General features: G+C 44.3%; 2 protein-coding genes across 7 annotated transcripts in view; both read left to right on the top strand.

The window, feature by feature from the left end:
• Mapre1 (microtubule associated protein RP/EB family member 1) overlaps positions 1–8,629 on the top strand; it is a 30,635-nt gene extending 22,006 nt beyond the window's left edge. For both annotated transcript variants that reach the window (XM_031372351.1, XM_031372352.1), the window contains exons 6-7: positions 1,699–1,851; positions 3,680–8,629. In XM_031372351.1, coding sequence (XP_031228211.1) covers positions 1,699–1,851; positions 3,680–3,736 — 210 coding nt within the window. In that variant the 3' untranslated portion in view covers positions 3,737–8,629. The remainder of the gene's footprint in view (positions 1–1,698; positions 1,852–3,679) is intronic.
• A 7,433-nt stretch (positions 8,630–16,062) lies between these two features.
• Positions 16,063–20,538, top strand: part of Efcab8 (EF-hand calcium binding domain 8) — a 62,917-nt gene continuing 58,441 nt past the window's right edge. For 3 of the 5 annotated variants that reach the window (XM_031372353.1, XM_031372356.1, XM_031372357.1), the window contains exons 1-3: positions 16,063–16,251; positions 16,718–16,800; positions 18,478–18,529. In XM_031372353.1, the coding sequence (XP_031228213.1) occupies positions 18,488–18,529 (42 nt within the window). In that variant the 5' untranslated portion in view covers positions 16,063–16,251; positions 16,718–16,800; positions 18,478–18,487. Of the gene's footprint in view, positions 16,402–16,717; positions 16,801–17,843; positions 17,881–18,477; positions 18,530–20,538 lie in introns of those variants that run through there. The other 2 variants (XM_031372354.1, XM_031372355.1) reach the window with 2 other exon arrangements.

Raw genomic sequence — 20,538 nt, forward strand, 5'->3', positions numbered from 1 at the left:
GAAATCCGCCTGCCTCTGCCTCCCAAGTGCTGGGATTAAAGGCGTGCGCCACCACCGCCCAGCTCCTGTGTAGGTTTCTGTTCACTACTTGTCTGCAGAAGGACAGAAGTAGTAGAGACTATTCCCTGGAATTGGAGTTTCAGGTTGTTGTGAGCCACCATGTTGGTGCTGGGAACTAAGCCTTTGCAACAGTACTAAGTGCTCTTAGCTGATGAGCCAACTCTCCAGCCACAGATTTATTTTATTTTATTATCTGTTTAGTCTGTCTATCTGTCTATTGATCATCTATTTTTTGAGACAGGGTCTCAGTATATAGCTCTGGTGTATATTAGTAAGTTGGTCTGAAACTCACTAATAGGTTATTTCTCCACAAGTGAAATCAGCCAATTCTAGTCAGATTAGAATATATTAAGGACAAGTTTATTGGGAAGTTGCTCTCTGGTGAGTTTACTAGCCCCAAGGATTGAGGCCAGGGGAGTCACCATGGCGTGTGGGAAGAGAAAGGGCACACACAGAGAAAAAAGATAATGAGAATAAGAGAATGAGAGGGGGGTCGAGGGAGAGAGAGACACAGAGCATACAAAATGTCTGGGTTATATAGGAAGGAACCTTTTGAGGAAGGGCAGCTCAGGCCCTGGGCTGCAAACTTGGTTGAGGCAGGTTTTGCTAGGTAGGGACTGAGAGATGCTGGGAGAACCTGAAGACCAGGTCTGCTTTGATATGTAAAATACACACCTCAGTCCCTTGTCCAGGGCCCACACTCACTACCTAGACCAAGCTGCTGGCCTTGAACTCAGAGATCCAACTGGCTCTACTTCCTGAGAGCTGGGATTAAAGGTGTGTGCTACCATGCCTGGCAAGATTTACTTCTTATTCAATTTTTAAAAAAATATTTACTTATGTATGTGACTATACTCACTGTCTTCTGGCACAGCAGAAGAGGGCATCAGATCCCAATACAGATGGTTGTGAGCCACTATGTTGTTGCTGGGAATTGAACTCAGGACCTCTGGAAGGGCAGTCAGTGTTCTTAAGTGCTGAGCCAACTCTCTAGCCCTTAGTTTAATTTTTTAATAGTGTCTTTGTGGAAATCAAAGCTCCTAGTAGAATTAGAACCACCTCTAACCCACTGAGCTCTCTACATGTAGTTAGTCTTGGACTCCATTGACCAATCAGCTTCCTGATAAGGACTTAGTTATGATTGTTGGTCATCTTGCTAAGCTGGGTTGTGGGTTCTACTTCCATCTCAGTCAGCCCTAAATTTCCCCTTTTTGATCCCATCTCAGAGAAAGCTCCTTAATAGTTTAAGGTGTGCTTTTTTCTTTCTTTCTTTTTTTTTCTTTTCCTAGACAGGGTAGCCTATCTGTGTAGCCCTAGCTGTCCTAGAACTCATTATGTAGACCAGGTTGGCCTCAAACTAACAGAGATCAGCCTGCTTCTACCTTGAGAGAGCTGGAATTCAAGGCATATATTACCACGCTCAGCTCTAAGGTGTAGTCTTGCAGTCTGCCCTTTCTTGGGAACTCATAGTCACAGCTGCCATGAACTAGTATATGGTATTTACCTGAGGCTGAAGAAAATTGACATTAACTGAATTAGAATTTTGCTTATGTTTTATTTTAATCAAAGACCACATCATTTTTGGGTTTGATACTTTATTGGTTTACCAGTGCTCACTGTTTTCAATATCTTGTACAGGTCAAAGTATTGAAGCTTACTGTTGAAGACTTGGAGAAGGAAAGAGACTTCTACTTCGGAAAGCTAAGGAACATTGAACTGATTTGCCAGGAGAATGAGGGGGAAAATGACCCTGTACTCCAGAGGATTGTAGATATTCTTTATGCCACAGATGTACGTGTTTACCTAGAGAGCATTTCTTTCTATTCTGCCACCTAAGAAAGAAATGTAACATTGCTGATTTCAGCTCACTTTGTGCTGGACCCGTATTCCAGTGTAGGGCTTACCAGAAAATTTCATTCTTTGATTCTCTCCAAGTTTGCCAAAGAACATCTTCCCTAGCTAGCCTGGAGTCCCTGTATCTTTGTTTGAGGAAGCAATAAGCTCAGGAAGTGGCTGGTTTGCCCAGCTTCTGTAGTTTACAGACCACCCAACCTTTGCAGCTTGACACTCCACCTGGAGGTGCTGTTGCTCTTATTAGGACCGCTGGCATGTCATTGGTCCTTGATGTTTGTGCCCATCGCTGTCAAGATATGCCTTGCTTCTCCCTCCCAGAAGCTTGCTTGATTCCTTTCGGATTTTCTTTAGATTCATCTTTATTATATAGTGTTTAATCATGATATTAGTTCATCAGAAAAGGCTGATTTTCTTCACCCTTTGTTTAGGATTTGATACCGGGAGTGTCCCCTGTTTAATAGTATTTGTAATTATGCACACATACCTCATGAGGTCTGTGTTTATACTCATGTTCAATAATGAAAAGATGATGAAGATATAGGAGTCTTTGGTCTTACAGTGAAAGTTTATCTCAGCTAATTTAAGTTATACAGATTTAGTTGAAAAGACAAATCTGGATGTGTTTCTATGGAAGAGCAGTGTGGCCATTTTGTGCTATATGTCCTACAGTGAGCATGGGGAGGGCCCTGAATGCCCTGCTCTTGGCTTCTCAGCCCTCATTGATACTGGACCAATTCTGTTGTACTGTTGCAGGTACTTTGGTTCAGTGTAACAAAGATGCCTGAAGGCAGAGTTAATACAGGCAGAATACTAAAAGCCTTTTGTTTTTAGCTAGTCCAGGCTGACCTTGAATTTAGCAGTCCCCCTGCTTCGGCCTCTCAAGTGTTAAAATTACAGGTATGAACTGTGGCATTCAGGTTAGGATACTGAACTTGATGGGCAACTTCAGGCTTTTTTGTAATTGATCAGGGCTTTCATAACAGGTTGGGATTGAACTCTGTAGCGGATGACCTTGAACTCCTGCTTGTACATCCTAAGTTGTGGGATTGATTACATGTGTATGCTACTCTGCTTCCTTTAATGCCATTGACTTTTTATGTTTTTGTTTATGTAACTGGGGATTGAATCCAGTTTTGTCTTGTGTATAATACAGTGCTTTGCTACTGGAGCTCCGTTAGGAATTTTTTTGAGGTTGGGTCTCATTCTACCCTGGGCTGCACTGGAACTCAAGTCTATAGACTGGCCTCAGCCTCATATTGTAGCCTACTGAGAGCTGGTATTACAGATGTGAACCACCACTTCTGGACTTGGAGTTAAAGACATTTTGAGGGAATACACATTACATTTAGGCATAAATATTCACTACTTATTAATGCTATGAGAATAATTTGTGTGTGGTTTTTAGCATTAAGAAATGGTGCTGTTGCTGGGTGTGGTGGACACACCTTTAAACCCAGCACTTAGGTGGCAGAGAGGCAGGACAGTGAACTTGAAGCCAACCTGATTTATATTTAATTGAGCTCTAGGCCAGGCAAGGTCTGGGTAAGGTGACCTTACATCAAAAATCAAAACAAAAAAAGAAATGGATGTTATTGTCTAAAGAATACAATAGTGATCACCTGATTGTGCTTAAGTGCCAGGTGTGTGGGCAACAGGGAGGACTGCCTTAAATTGTGAGGCTTAAATTGTGAAGTCAGTGAGGCGAGGGAGTAGCTGGCACTGTGTTGAGTAATAGCTTTTCTCTTTTTTCATTTTCCCGTTTCAGGAAGGCTTTGTGATACCTGATGAAGGGGGCCCACAGGAGGAACAAGAAGAGTATTAAGCAGCCTGGACCAGCAGAGCAACATCCGAAGTCTTCACTCCAAATCATGTGCTTAACTGTTAAATATTCCCTTTTATTAATCTTAGAGGATTCACTGGTTTCTTTTCATAAGCAAAAAGTACCTCTTCTTCAAAGTGCACTTTGCAGAAGTCTCACCTTTTCCGATGAGTTTGAGTTAGGAGCTTTTGCCTTGTAGCAGAGCAGTATTAACATCTAGTTGGTTCACCAGGGGAACAAGAGGCCAACCATGGGGCTCTTCATGTGGATGCCGGTCACACTGACTGATGGAGAAGGGGGTTTATAAAACAAGAGGCGACAACCTCAGAAGTGTAAAGACTGAATTGAATTCTAAGCTAATGTGAAATTTTGGCAGAGAACGTTTTAATAAATAAATGCCTTAAGAGTATTTAAAATATGCTTCCATATTTCAAAAGAAAAGTGTAACATGACAGGAGGTTCTATGTGTCTGACATTGTGTCTGGGAAGGAGGGGCAGACTTTAAACTGATCCTTTGGAACCTGCCGTCGTAGGCCTTTCAAGGCTGCTTGAATCTCACAGATGCAGACTGTGGCCCAGAAGTAAACTTTGAAAAGTTCTGTAAAGCCATTTTGTGTCATTGACCAGTTGCATCCCTGCTCTAAAAGCAAGCAGCATGGTTGCTTGGGTGACTAGAGGGCCTCTCAGCCCTGCAATGCCTGAGGCGAAGAGCTCAGCTTCCCATCCAGCAGTCCTCTGATTTTTCCAAACTTTCCCCCACCCAGTTCCTCTGTATTGTGTTTCTGGGCCCTGCCCACCTCTCTGGGATTTGAATGGGTGTTGAGTCCCAGCATACTGTCTTTTAAGTTTACATTTAAGGCGCTTGCTCTCTTCTCTGCTCCCTTTGACCTCTGGGAACTCCTCTGGCTCCTTAAGTTTGCTGCTGAGCGTTGTAAATTCAGCAGGCAGGTGATGGCGCTGCAAGTTCTTGCTGGACCTCTGGCAAAGGAGTGATCAGTGGAGGCCAGTGTCACCTTGGGGTCTGTGAGGCTAGGGCGCTCGCTGTCTGCTGTTCACAGCTCCCCATTGTCACCTGAGTACTTTGCCAGTGCACTAATCTCTTTGGAGATAAAATTCTCTAGTGTGTTACTAAATGTTAAAATGTTTTTTTTAAGAATATACAGTACCATGACTGAAATATTAATATTTAAAATACTTAATTCCTTAATTCTCCCTCATTTGCTTTACCCACAGCCTATCCAGTCCCTTTGAGAGAACTCTGCAAAATGTGTTACCCACTACTGAGATTGATTGTTTAGCCCCTGATGTGTTTGTATTGATTTGCTTCTGGTGGTAGCTTGTCTTATGCTGTGTGTAGAAAACAGGTATTTTATGACAGATTGTTATGTAGTGCATGCTCTGTGGAATTCAGAGGAAAATCCAGATTCAGTGATTAACAATGCCAAAAAAAAAAAAAAAAGTAACTAGCCATTGTTCAAATGACAGCGGTGCTGTTTCTCCTCTGTGGCCTTTCAGACTTCTGTTGCCCCCTAAATTCCATTTTATTGGGAACCCATTTTCCACCTGGTCTTTCTTGACAGGGTTTTTTTCTACTTTAAACAGTTTTTAAATAAAATTCTGTATTTCAAGAGTGTCTGTCTTCTGAAATGTGTCTTACCTGGGGTATAAGCTTTTAATTCTAGAGGTAAGATAGCTGTGCATCCATCTTCAACTGAGCTTAGACAGAGGCTGAGAAATGATTCCCACTTTCTTAAATAGGACTAATCTTATAAATCCCTCCCTTTTTTCAAGCTAATCAATCTGGTTCTCCCCTTCCTCTATCATCCTTCCTCTTTTCCCCTTCCTTCCTCCCCTCCTCTTCCTCTTTCTTCTCCTTTTGGTTTTTGAGACTGGGCTTTTACTATTGTTGTCCCGATTGGCCTCAGATTTGTCACAGTCCTCCTTCCTTGTCCTCTTGAACAATTATGTATGTGTGCCATCATGCCTGGCTTAAAATTGCTTATTTTGAATTTTTTCTTTTTTAAAAAAATTCACATTACATTTTCCAGTCTTCTGTTGTTTTAAATTCATGTTATCATGAGAAGGTTTTCCTCACAGAAGCAGAGAGCCTGACTTAGCTGCTTAAGGCTGTTAGAAATGTAGCTGGACAGTGTTTGGCAGATGATTTAATTGGAGGTAATTGTTTCATTGTCCTGAAAATGCATGTACAAAGTCCGTTAGTATACTCTTAAACTAGAGAGTAAAGTTGTTGCCTCTTTCCTGTTCTGTAAAGTCCTACACATTTAAAAATGAGTTGAAAATATGATCTGCTCCTGTTTTTGTGTCTTGAAATGTTAAATAGAAAGTTAATTTGTTTGTTCTTGAGATTACCTACTTAGTGATTTTTGTGAAGTTTATATTCACTGCTGCCCCTGGAGGTTGATGGCATGATTCCATCTAGGATCATTACCAGTTTGGGGAAGAATTTAGCACCATCTGCATTCATCATCTTTAAGAAACCCTGAAAGGATGGATGTTGGATGCTGTTGGCTGAGAAGTTACTAGGTAAGAGGTGAAGTGGAGACTGTATCCATTGACCTGGCTTAGCTGTATAAAACCTTAATATGACTAATTCAGGTTAGGGGGATGGTGTAGCCTGAACGTGCTGTTTGGCAAGGTCTGTGGTGTATAGAGGAACAGGCTACTGCAGATAAATTTGGATTCAGGATAGGTTCTTCAGGCCAAATTGATGATTGCTTCCCAATTTCTTGGGAGCTTGTTTGGTATAGAATGTTTAGAAGTTCATCCCCAGAAGAAGTTCTTGAGTTGGGAGATTATGAATCTTCATTTTAATATGCCCCTCAGGTGGCCTAGACCTGGGCCCTGCCTAGATGGAGCTTTAAGTCTTAGTGTTTCAGTGAGACATCAGATGTGAAGGTTCTAATCCACTCTACTTAGTTTTATTTTATTTTTTCTTGTTTGCAAATCAAGGGCTCTGATGTTGGCTGAAGGGCCTCCCACTCTGCATGTTCTTAGGATCAGAGGAAACTCACAGGCAAATGCAGAAACAGTTGTCTGGAAACAGGAGACATTATTTCACGGCCAGAAGTTGTTTACAGATTAGAAAAAAATGCAGACCAGGGTTTTTACACCCTAAAAATTCAGGACACGACTTTGGGTATTTTGGAAGTGAAGTGCTGAGTTCTTTTATTGGTTTTTTCTCAGCTTGGTGGTTGGTGCCATCCAGTTCCTCTGTCTGCAGGCAGTTCTCATCCTGCTGGTCCCAGGTGAAGGACTACACACATCCTGTGTTTCGTGTAAATGAGGAATTGTTGATTCCCAGTTCACTGGTTTTAAAAAGACTGTCTATGATTCAGGAATTGTCCTCTAGGGACAGAAGCAGCTTGCTTTTGCTGTAACCATGGGTCTCCTCGAAAGCTGTCCTTTAAAGGTTACAGCAGTGTTAGTGTGACGAACCTTTTGGATGATTTCCCCCTAATTCATGGTTTGCTTAGTTCACAAATCAGGCTGTGGGCTTTAAGCCTGACAAGCCTGGCCAGATTAGCTTGCTAGTGTATGTGTGACCCAAATCTCACTGTTGTCAGCAGGGAGAGTGAAAGGAAGTGCTTTCAGCCAAGCTAAATGATAGCTTGTGATCATTGTTATTTTTCTGTTGTGTTACTTTCTGTGAGTGATGATGTCAGACTTTTAAATTCTCATAGTTTGTAAAATTTCAGAACTGAACAACATGATATTCATGTATCTTCATTATATTTACTGCCTCTTTTCATAGTGTTTGAGTTGTGTTCTACCTAGGTGGCTAGGATTTTCTCAAAGACCAGGAGGGTTCTGTGCTTTTATTGAACTGACCATAGCAAGAACCCTTGACCTCGATGGCTTTAGTGCTGCCTAGTTGTAGCTTGTGGAGGTGGGTCTTTGTTTCTCTTCTTTGATTTAATGTTCTTGTAGCTTAGGGGCTTTCTGGTAACATTGTTGCCAGGTAGCTTCATTAATTTGATTGTCTAGGTGAGTGGATCTAACCTTAGAGACCTATTTCTAATGTCCTTAATCCAGAGCCTTAAATCTTCTTGTTTTGAGGCAGAGTCTCATCTATTCCAGACTGACATTGAACCCACTGTGTATTCTAGGGTGACTTTGAACATTGGATCCTTGACTTTCTGCATGCTAGAATTATAGGCATGTATTACCATGCCAAACATCAAACCCAGGCCTTCATGTCTGTTAAGCAAATACTTCATCAGCCAAGCCACATATTTAGCCCCACAAGTGTTATTTATTTTGAAAATTTTAACTGCTTTTGAGGATGGTAAGCTCTATGGTTTATTTTATTTTAATACAGACAGGTATAGATGCCAAGTTTGTGTCACCTCACACCTCAGTAATTTTACTTCATTTTTGAGAGGGTTTCACTATGTGATCCTGGTTGGCCTGGAATTTGGGGTGTAGAGTAGGCTGGCCTTGAGCTCACAGCAGTCCACTTGCCCTGCCTTCCAAGTGCTGGGATTACAGGTGTGCACCATCATGCTTGGCTCACATAGTAAAGATTTTGGCATAGAGCTCTATTACATAGAGCTGAAAGATTGAGTTATGACATTTTAGAATCCACAGTGAGGGGGGAGCATTGATGTTGCTGAATGTGAATGAAGAAGTGTCTCTGAGGGTCTGTGCCTCCTGTAGTTCCTGCCCACCTGAGGGCCCTTTCGGTGTTCAGCATGACCTTGGCTTAGATTATATTTTCAAGGGTCTTCTCTAGGTAGTAATGTCTGAATTCTTCTCAAGTAGACTTTGAACTTTTCCTGAATCATTGTGCTGAGATTTATCTAGATTTTCCTTCTATATGCTTTCCCACATTAAAAAAAACAACTTGTTAATTGATTATATTTTGACTTTTTTGAACTTTTCCAAAAATGAATACACTGTAACCAAGTCCGTTTCTCCTCCCACCCCATTTTCCTTCCAGAGAAGGGGGAAATTATCTCCTAGCATATTTTAGCTATGTTAAATACTGATAGTGTAGTCAGTGAAAATAGGATATAATTAAAAAAAAACCCTACCATTAAGTTAGTGTATATCATTGGAAATTAGAAACGGTCATGAAAATCAATTTTCTATAGTAATAAAAAAAGAGGAACATCAATTTTGTGGTTTTTTTTGTTTTTGGTTTTTTCAAGACAGGGTTTCTCTGTGTAGTCCTGGCTGTCCTGGAATTCACTCTGTAGACCAGGCTGGCCTCGAACTCAGAAATCCGCCTGCCTCTGCCTCCCAAGTGCTGGGATTAAAGGCGTGCACCACCACGGCCTGGCAATTTTGTGTTTTTTTACTATAAAACTCTTAAGTTTCAGGCTGATGAGATGGCTCAGTAGGTAAAGGTGCGTTTCGTACAAATCTGATAACCTAACCTCAATCCCTAGAACCCATGGTGGAGGGAACAACCTGACCTCAATCCCCAGAACCCATGGTGGAGGGAAGAGCCAGTTCCTGAAAGTTACCCTCTAAACCTCCACATGAGCTCACCTGAATGCCCCTATACATATACAGGCCACACAATTCTTATTTAATGCTCATGTGTGTTTTGCCTGTATATATGTCTGCACCATGTGCATGTAGTACCCAAGGAGGTAGAATAGAATTCCTGTGATTGAAATTAAGAGACTTTTATGAGCTACTATGTAGGTGCATCAAACCTGGGTCCTTTGGAATAACAATCAGTGCTCTTAATCTCTGATTCAGTTCTCCACCCTCCACCCCACTCTCTGCAAGTTAAATAAAAATAAAAATTTCTAGCTTCTTCATATTTAACCAAACTGTATTTGAAAGGCTTTTTGTGCCCTCACCCCCTTTTTTGATGGCTTTCATCCACTTGACCTTTCCTATCCAGCATTGTGTTGGATGTGTTTATTTGAGTGTGTTTGTGTTCTCTATTTAGGCCCAAGAAGGAAGCTTTGTCTAGTGGTGGTGTCTTGACACTTTGGTCATGTTCAGTTCCTCACACTCTGGTGCAAAGATCTGGAATCTATGGCCCTAGCAGAAGTCTTGCTCAAAAGACCTTTTATAGCTGGCTCCAGCATTCCTGTCATGGGGAAGGGTGATAAAAATGTCAAGTCCAGGTCATCCCCTATTCTCAGATGCTCTTACTGACTTTTTCTGCTCAAATAGCAGGCTGATGCAGAAATTGGGGTGTGTTTGTGTCAGAGAGCCTTTGTGATATTTGCTCTCTGAACTGGGAGAATCAGTTGGCTTTTTTGGTTTGGTGAAGCTGCATTACTGTAGGGCTCCCTGGCTCCCTTGAGAGGGAGGCTCCCCAGCCAGTGCTTGTCCTGTGGGTTGCTTTGTATTCACATTTGTCCTGGCTCTCTGCTGTTACTGCCCTCTGTGAGCTCAATTTCATTAATAAAAGGTTTCAAACTGGGTGAAAAATGGCTGTGTTTGGTTTATGGGTTAGATTCTGACATTACCTTTATGGTTTTTTAGTGTGTGGAATTCCCTCAGTTCCCTGATTGTAAATTTGACTGGTTGACCCTGCAGTCAGATAGAAGCCCTCTGCCTCGGACTCAGGGATCTCAGCCAAGAGTTACAAATGAAGTGAGTTGAAAACTGGTAGCAGTCTGGGTCAAAGCTTAGCTGTGGAGATCAATTGGGTCAGGGTGAATGCCCTGTGACAACTGGACACCTTGGCCTTCAGTCATTGTCCTGACTCTGGGACGGAGTGGGAACCCGAAGTATCTCTTCATTTCTGGGACAATGTCCTCAGCCTTGAGCCATCTGCCCAACAGCTGAGTGCGGACCAATTACAATGTAACAAGTCAATTGTTCCCTTCCTGTGCTACCATGCTCCCACTTCCCACTTCTCGATCTGTACATCCCTTGCTCTCTCCCTCCTCTGAAGTCTGTTCTGAACAGAACTCTTGGGTCTGTTAAAGCAGCGGGTATGACTTGAGATCTTACTTGCTCTCTGATTCTAAATATAAATTGAATTGCCTGTTTCCTCCTTCCCTCTGGACTTCAAGTTCCTCTCCCCCCCACCTTCATTTTTCCTATGTTCCTCTTTCCTCTTTGGTTCTGGGTTGAAATGCAAAGGTTCCTGCATGATAGGCAAGCGCTCTCCACCGAGCTGTGCCTCAAAGCCCTTTTGCATTTCTTTTGAATCGTCTCTCTTGCCATTGAACAGTATCTGTAATCCCACTTGGTGCTTTGCCTCAGTTCATGACCACAGGCTCATGTTCTCTGTTTTAGTTAAATAAATCTCTCTCTTTTTTAAAAATAAAATATAACAAGAAAACAAAAACCATCATATAGAAGTTGGACAAGACAAACCAAAGGAAATATAAAAGAGCCACAAGAACATGTACAAGAGTAGATCACACATACAGGAGGCCTGTTAAAGTGCTGCACTGAAAGCTGTAGTGTCTATGCAGGGAACTCGACGCAGACCCCTATAGGCCTGTGCTTGCTGCTTCAGTTTCTCTGAGCTCTCAGGAGCTCTGCTCAGCCCCTCCCACTTCCTCTTCTTTGGGGCTGGCTCCCTGAGCTCTGAGGGGAGGGATTTGATGGAGACATCTCCTTTAAAGCTGTGTTTTCCGAAGTCTCTCCCTGTGTACAGTGTCCAGCTCTAGGTCTCTGTAGCTGTTCCCATCTGCTGCAGAAGGAAGTCTCTTTGATGATGGCCGAGTAAGGTACCAGTCTGTGAGTGTAGCAGAGTATTGTTAGGAGTCATTTCATCCTGCCCCTCAAATGCCCTTCAATTATAGTTGTCCCCTACCCCTGTTCTCTCCCACAATCCCATCTCCCCTCCCCTTTCCCACCTGACCCTCCCAGTCTCATTCTCCTCCTGCCCTGCATGCATTCTATCCATAAAATACTTTCCTCTCCCAGGGAGATCCATTTGTCATCTCCCCTACCCCAGTCCCCTTCTCTATGCCTATCTTTTCTGGGTCTATGGATTATAGTGTGCTTATAATTTATTTCATAGCTAATATCCATATATAAGTGAATATATACCATATTTATTTTTCTGAGTCTAGTTTACCTTACTCAGGATTTTTTCTAGTTCCATTCATTTGCCTGTATATTTGATATCATTTTTATTAAACAACCAAGTAATGTTTCATTGTACAAATGTACCACAGTTTCTTTATCTATTCTTCCATTAAGGGACACCTAGGTCATTTCTAATTTCTATTATGAATGGAGCAGCAGTGAACGTGGTTGAGAAGGGTCTCTGTGACAGGATGAAGCATCCTTTGGGTATATGCCCAAGAACGGTATAGCTGGATCTTGAGGTTGATCAATTCCCATTTTTGTGAGGAATTTCCATACTGATTTCCACAGTGGCTGTAAAAGTGTGCATTCCCACCAGCAATGGAGGAGTGTTCCCTTTGCTCCACATTTTCACCAGCATTGATTGTCATTTAACATACATCTCTTATAAAAAACCTAGTTTTGAAGGGTTGGGGGATGACTTAGCTGTTAAGTATTGCACACCCAGGACTTAAGTTTGACCCTGAGAACCCACATTTAAAAAAAAGGCAAGGATGATGACAAACACTTAAAAGTCCCAGAGTTGGGGAAGCAGAGACAGGTTCTTGGGCTTGCTGCCCAGTCAGCTTAGCCTGCTTGATGGTGTCCAGGTCAGTGAGAAAATCTGTTTCAACAACAGAAGGGGATGTATCTGAGGATTGACACCCAAAGTTGTCCTCTGGCCTCCATAGGCATGCATGTGTACCATGGAACCTCACGGCTAGTGCATAACCATGTACTATAAGCACATACCCACACCACCAGCAAGTACCCACACACTAAATGGAAGAATAGTATGACTGCACCCCCTTCACCCAGACCGGGACTATTGCCCTATGTGTTTACTGAGCCAATTGAGAACAAGTCACAGACCTCAGGTCTCTTAATCCTTGAAAGTGTCAAGGGATGTAGCCCGCGCAGAAGACATACAGACACTAGGATCCTTCTACAGCAAGCATTTATTGCATCATGAAGAGGAAGACCCCGAGCCACTAATCGGGCGCTGCTTATATACACCACAGCGCAGCGTGTCCGCCCATGATTGGCTGTTTGCTCATCACCCCATGTGATGCCCCGGGATGGGCCGTGACTTGGCGCCTTTTCACTCTACGCACATGCGCAAACAGTTGTTTACCAGGAGTCGACAGTGGATGTAGGCGCCATCTTGTCAAGGCGAATGCCTCTCCAGCTCTACCGCACTCCACAAAGGGATGCATGTTTCTTACACAGTACTTGATTCTTAAGACCACAAAACAAATGTAGTCTGTAGTTATGTAGAGCCCATATTCCAGTTTCACCTACTGTTGGGCCCTAGAATATTTTTACTTTTCCAATCTGTCATCCAGTGCAAAATCATATATTGCTTCCAGTTGAAAGTTTCTTGAACCATCTTCAGGCTACACCACTTTCTTAGCTGCTTTGTTTTACATGACAGACCTTGTGTGTGTGCTCTCTTTCTCTCTCCCCATCTCTTTCTCTCTCTCTGTCTCTCTCTTTCTCTCTTTTCTCCTCTCCCTCTGTGTGTGTGTGTGTGTGTGTTTGGTGTACATGCATATGTATGCTTGTACATGTGTGAGTGTGGATGTACACACCTGTGGAGGCCAAAAGTTCATGTTAGTTGTCTTCTTTCTCCACTTTAGGTTTTGAGACAGGTTATCTGTCTTGGCTAGGGTTTTACTGCTGTGAACAGACACCATGACCAAGGCAGCTCTTATAAAGAACATTTAATTGGGGCTGGCTTACAGGTTCAGAGGTTCAGTCCATTATCATCAAGGTGGGAGCACGGCAGTATCCAGGCAGGCATGGGGCTGGAGCAGCCGAGAGTTCCACCACCTTGTTCTGAAGGCAGCTAAAAGACTGGCTACTAGGCAGCTAGGATGAGGGTCTTAAGGCCCATGCCCACAGTGACACACCTACTCCAATGAGGCCACACCTCCTAATAGTGCCACTCCCTGGGCCAAGCATATGCAAACCACCCTAGTCTCTCACTAAACCTGAGGTCTCTGTTGCAGCTAGACTAACTGGCTAGTGATCCCCAGGATCCTCTTGTCTCTACTGACCCCTGCCTGGCTCTGGGGTTAACTGTGTGTTTCAATGTCAGTCTTTTACATGGGTGTTGAGTATCTGAGCTCAGGTTAGTCCTCAGCCTTGAACAGAATGACTTGACCCAGTGAGCCATGTCCCTCCTGTGTTTTGCTTTCTGTAGGTTTTCTTCATAGCTCAGGCTGTCCTGGAACATACTTGCTTTAAAATCACAAATCCTTCTGCTTCAGCCTCTTAAGTTGCTGGAGTTAAAGGTATGTGCTGCTCAAATCCAGCACATCATTGACGTATAGCCAGTTGTATCCTGCAGCCAGTTTGTGTTTTTCCCTCATGGTTTGATTTATACATGGCTCTATCATCACATCACAATGTGCCATCTACCTCTGTCATTACTGATGCTATTTATTTCTGAGACATGATCTCATGTATGTGTGATGGTATCAGATGTAACCGAAGGCCTTGCCATGAGAGGCACTGAGCCATAACTCCAGCTATCAATAAATAAGAGAGAGAAAAAAATTGAGGCTGGGTCCCTCTATTGTAACTCTGGCTGTCCTGGAACTCTGCAGACCAGGCTGGCCTTGAACTTACAGAGATCAGCTTGCCTCTGCCTCTTGACTGCTAGAATTAAAGGCATGCAAAACCATACCCAGCAATAAAAAATAAAAAAAATAAAAATAAAAAAAATAAAGAAAAAAAGAAAAAAAAAGTGAAGGCACTGGAATCATTTGAAGAATAAGCATACATATACGTTCTGACTTCATACAAGTCACATGTGGACTTTTGTGTGTGTGTGTGTGTGTGTGTGTGTGTGTGTGTATAGAACTTTTGTTTCTTAGCGGTAGTCTCCAATCTCTCTTAATCTTTGATGCCTGGGAATCCAGACTGATTTCTTAACTTGGGAATATGCCCCTGTGCCCAAAAGGGGCTCAAACTTCATCCCCATTTTGACAAGGCCCGCTTGTCTGGGGAGAACACCCTACTCTACTCATAATTTGTATAATATTCTCTTACATTTAGGTAAAAAGGGCCTGCCCTGGACCCAGAGCTTTAGGAGGATCCTTCCTACCTGTCTTCTCTGGCTGTGTTCTACTTAACTAACAGAAGATTCCAGAGGCCAAGGAGACATGGCCACCCAGAGCCCCCCTATTCCATTCTCTGAGCATTAAGACTCAGTGCCGACTACCCCACCCTACCCATGGCAGAGGGGCATCTTTAAATCTTAAAGATTTCTATGACCCTTTTTTTTTTTTCAATTAAAAATTAGATTGTGGGTGTGATGGCACACATATGTAGTTCTAACACTTTGGAGGTGGAAGGGAAGTATCAAGTCATATATGGTCATCCTTGGCTATTTATATAGGAAGTTCAATTCACCTGGGCTATATGAGACTTTGTCTTAAAAAACAAAACCAGAGGTGGAGAGTTGGCTTAGCCATTAAGAGCACTGACTCCTCTTCCAGAGGTCCCGAGTTCAATTCCCAGCAACCACATAGTGGCTCACAGCCATCTATATAATGGGATCCGACGCTCTCTTCTGGTGTGTCTGAAGACAGCAACAGTGTACTCATACATAAAATAAATAAATCTTGAAAAAACAAAACAAAAAGCCTAGATCTAATGGGTCTATTCCTGTTACTGGCAGCTTCTAGAAAGGCCCTGCATTTGCTGTTAGCCTTTGGTAGGCAGAACCAGGACAGTCCTCATCCTTGATCACCAACTCCAGGGGTCATCAGTGTGCATTCTGTGGCTCCACAGAGAAGGAAGATGAGTGAGTGGAAATAGAAATCGAAGCCCAGCCAGCTTTGGACCTCCAAACAGGAAAAGGTCGGAACCGAGAAGCAGGCCTTGGGTGAGTCTGGCAGGCAACCGTGCTGCTTAGGAATGAGATGGAGCCCAGCAAAGTGCCAACACTAAAAGAGATCTCTGTCTAACCAAAAGGGGATCAAAAACTAGGGCCCGGCCAAGACCTGGCAATCCACTTCAGCTCCAGAGAGAAGACGAAGGGAAAACTTCCCAAACTAGAGGCGTTAGAAGAAACCAACTCGCTGTAGTCCTAGGCTAAGGAACAGAAGACTCCCCTACTCGCCCCCCCCCTTCTCTCGTCGTCCCATCCCCAGCGTTACCCCTCCTCGCCGCCTGTCTCTGGCCCCGCCCCTCCCACCCACCTACTCTCGCTAACCAGTTGCAGGGCTCTGCTGCTGCGGCCGCGCGTGGGGGGTAGTTTTCCTCCAGCCTCAGTCCTAGCGCCTTTCCTACCCACGCGCACATTTGTCCTTCCCTGACGAGGTTAACGTCTCATCTCGCACAGCTGTGCCTCCTGAGCACCTCCCTTGGAGACACTGTTCTCTGTGGCCCCCTTTGCTTTTGCTCTGTTATTCTTTGATTCTCTTAGAGGAGCTTGGGAGTGCGCTCCCTGTCCCTAAAAGGGCTCCAAACCGTATCTCCGTTCTTACAAGGTCTGAACTGGCATCTGCAGCAAGCTGGACCGGGCAGATAATGCTTAGATCCCAGCATGTCCCAGGCCAAACTGTCACCAGCTGGAGCTCTCAACCACTTCCGCCCCATCTTACCTAGTGCCTTAAGCTAGGACGGGCAAGTCCTTTGGGGTACAGGAAGAAGGACCGATTGGGTCCTATCCATCTTCCCTTTACTCAGGATTGGAACCTAGTGCAGTGACAGATGTAGGCAGATATTACCTATCATCCAGTTTAGGTCCTGTTTCCTGCGACAGCTGCCTAAGGCATGCTGGGGCACTCTCCCACCCCAACTCCTGCTGGGTTGTTTCCCTTCATCCAGTGGGATAGTCAACAGTTAGGAGCTAGCCCTACCCAATCTCCTCTTCTCCACCTCCCCAGATTCGTATTCCCTTATTTTCATTCTCTCACAAACTACTTCCCGACACTTGTGTTGTTTTTCCTTCAGTGTTTATGCTTAGACTCCTGCTGCTGTCAGCACCAAACATTCATCTTCAACTGTCTGGTTCCAACTGCATTCCCTTCCTCAAGGTACTCTGTGGAGAAGACGGGGCCCCAGTGCAGTGGGTTGCATTACCGACCACCTTGGTTTAAGGGAAGGTGGGACCCTTTCCTCTTTACACTGCTACAGTGTAAGCTGTGAGCTGTAGGGCAGATACTGATGAACAAAGGTGTGGGAGCCGCCTTCTCCCTTTCTTCTGTTAAGAGGAGGTAGTTGGTTGTCCCAGCCTGAAAAAAAAATACCGTTTTTTTTCCTTTCCTTCTTCCTCATTTGTGTGTTAGAGGAATGCATGTTTAACAGATGCCCCCACTTCTGCATCTACCATAGATAACTGCCATTAACTTTAAGGCACATTTCCCCAGGTCTTTTTATTTTTATTTTTTTAATTTATTTTACATGTATGAGTGTTTTATCTGCATGTGTGTCTATGCACTGTGTGCGCAGTGCCCAAGGAGGTCAGAAGAGGACATCAGATCCTCTAGAACAGCAGTTGCAGCCAGTTGTGGGTTGCCATCTTGGGTGCTAGGAATTGAATGCAGGTCCTCTGTGGGAACTTTTAACTGCTGAGCCATCTCTCCAGCCCTACCAGGCCCCTTTCAAGGCACGTGCCAACACATTTGTATAGTTAACAGAAATGTACTTATAGATATACTTTTATATATTAGGTTCCTGCCATTTTCAGTAGCTCGTTTTGCAGTCCCCATCCTGTCTCTTGTGTTTCTTTTTTCTGTTCCTTAAATGTATCTATGCCCCAAGTTTATTGGTCCCCAAATATCCAGAGATTTGAGTTTTATCTCAAGCTGAGTGGTTGTCACAACTTGTTTCATGCCCCCGTCCTTCCGTGCTCCTTTTTCTGGAGAAGTTTCTGCCATTTCCCTTAGTTATCCTTACCACTGGGGAGGACTGTGGCTAGTCTCCCTCCCTGTTCGTTGCCTTTTCTCATGTGCCTAGTGCCCTTCTTCCCATTCAGTCTCCAGAGCCAGATACGTAAGGGTCTTGTGTTCTGTTTTTCTTCTCACTTTTTTTTCTTCACATTCCCTCTCCCCGCCCCATGCCTCCTAGGAACCTTGTGGTCCAGGGTCCACATGGCTTACATGTCAGTCCTGTGGGTATGACATTCTCTTCTCCTTCCCCACTGTCTATTCTGCTCTCTGAGAATGCCCCCCAGCTCTCATCAGATCTAGGGACCCTGTAGGTCTGGTGCCCCAATATCTTGACCTTTCTTTCATTTGAAAGATGCCCTTGATGTGAAAGAGCTCTCTCCGTGTGTTCTTACCTGATCTCACTGGAGAAGGGCCTGCTCCCAAGGGTCCTGGAGGGGGATGGGAGGGAGTATGTAGTGGAGGGTCATGCCTTCGCTTTAGATGTGTGTCCACCTCTGGATCGGCTTCTCTCAGTAGTGAATGGCTTTTGGGACCACCTCGTGGCTTGAGAAGCCCCTGGATTCTACAGATTCTGAATTTAAGCTAGTAGTAAACCTGAGAATCTTCATGGCTTCAGTGGGCCAGTTTCTTTCCATCAATTCAGGAAGGTTCCGCTGTAAACTTATGGAAGGTCTCTGTGGGAAAGGGGATGCTCATGAAATACTAGGAGTAGCTGTGGACAAGGGGCAACCATCATCTCCCTTGACCATTTCCAACTTTCTGTGGCTTGGCTAGGTCAGGTCTGTGGACTTGTGTTAAAGCAACTGTGATTATCCATTTTAGGCCAAGACTAATGTCTTCTGAGGGGTCAGGAGAGAGCTCTCAACCTCTAAAGGTAAGAAGAACATAACAGAGCAAGTGAAGTGAGACCCCATTTGGGAGCCACACAAATGTCATTTACCAGTCCACTGGCTTCCAAAATGTCACCAGTAAAGGTCCACTAGCTTCTGCACCAGGCTTGCAAACTTAGATATAGGACCAAGTAGTAACTTAGATGAGCCTACCAAGCAGGTTCCTCTTTCTACCTCTCCTTTCCTCTCCACCCTCCCCCCCCCGCCCCCGCACCTCCCCCGGACTAAGGATGGAGTCCAGGCCTTGAGTAAGCTAGGCAAGGATAGTAATACTGATAACTCCAGTTACCGCTTTGTTTTGTTTTGTTTTTAACTTAATGTCTCACTGTATATCTCTAGCTGGCCTGGAACTTACTATGTAGAGCAGGTTGGCCTCAAACTCACACAGATCTGCCTGCCTCTGCCTTCAGAGTGCTGGGATTAAAGGTACACAAAGCTAGGGTTTCATTTGAAGCCCAGGCTGGCCTCCCATCTGGCAGCCCTGCCTCAGCCTTCCAGGTTCTGGCTGGGATTTCAGGTATGGTTTTCAGAGTCACACATTTGCTTGGCTTCTTTAAAAGTACAGTATGGGCCAAATGCCACATACTGTACATCAATTCACAATCTATTCATGGCCTATACTTAATTTTGTCTAGCAGAGTGGCAGTGAAGTGCATTATGTAAGTTGTTATCAAGGCAGCATTATCTGTTCAGTGCATGGGACCAGGTAATGCAGAGATCATGCAAATTACGATTAAGTAAACGGAATGTGTTTCTCACCTTCCTAAGTCTCTGAGATGTCATGAGAGTCATTTATTGTGAAGCCACTTTCCTGAGCTTCATGTGGCTTTGTGTGTCATTTAAATCTTCAAAACTCTTCAGATTGGGTGCCATGGATTTCTGTTTTATGGGTGGAGAGATCTGTGGTTCAGAGAGGTGATGAGAAATGCCCTAGATAAAATAGCTTGTAAGTGGGAGAGCCGAGTGGAATTCTAAACCAGAGCTGGGGACTCTGCAGCCACGAGCTTCCTCTCATGCCTGCTGTCTACGCATATAGATGGGAGACATGCCAGAATGGCAGAAATGATCAGCCCGGGGAATGGTAGAGGTGGTAGTGATGGCTCTCAACTGAACGTTAAGGAATAAGCTCCTTAGAGAAAGTGCTGGCTGAGTGGAGTTTAGCCTTGAGGAGAAGTGCTGTGCATAGCATTCAGTCTGAGAAGCAGAAAATATGCTCTGTTGGACTGCTGGGGTGCAGTTGGTGTGCCTGGGACATGGCATGTGCCTTGGAAGGAGGAAGCCTGTTAAAGCTAGGTTGTAAAGGGCTCTGGATGCTAAGTTTAAGAATGCAAAGTGGAGTGAGCAGCTATGAGTGTCAGAGCGAGGCAAAGTCAGGACCACGTTTGCCTCCTAGGAAGATTGACTGACATCAGTGTTGAGAGTTAGATTGGAAAGAAAAGGCAGACCCTGGTCTTGTGGAGGACTCACTGTGCTAGAGCCTGCCATAGGCCAGAGTTTGGGGTGGGACAGGGGCTGGGAGATGGTTATCAGGAAGAATGAGCAAGAGGAGCATAAGAAGGGGCAGGGAGGAGAGGGAAGGGATGAATGAGGCGGTCTGCCGTTCCTAACTGGCCTTGGGTGGATGCCAAGTGTCATGTCTTCCAGCTCTGCGAGGCAGGATTGATTCTTTGCTTTGTTCCTTGTTGAACCCAAAGTGCCTGGTGCTCAGTTAAACATGTGTAGTCCGTGAGGGAGTTAGTGGACACTCATAAGAGCCCATGCATCTTTGCCCCTTTGGCAGAGCTAAAGTCCCTTAGGGAGTTCTAAGCTAGATGGGGTGGTACACTCCTGAAATCCCAGCATTGGCAGGTCGAGGCAGGAGGATCTCAAGGCCACCTTGGGCTGCCCACTGAGACTCTGTCTCAATAAATGAAACAAACAAAAAGTTAAGGCCAGCCTGGTCTACAGAGTGAGTTCCAGGACAGCCAGGGCTATACAGAGAAACCCTGTCTCG

Source organism: Mastomys coucha, unplaced genomic scaffold (assembly GCF_008632895.1).
Source record: "Mastomys coucha isolate ucsf_1 unplaced genomic scaffold, UCSF_Mcou_1 pScaffold15, whole genome shotgun sequence".
NCBI classification, from domain to species: Eukaryota; Metazoa; Chordata; class Mammalia; order Rodentia; family Muridae; genus Mastomys; species Mastomys coucha.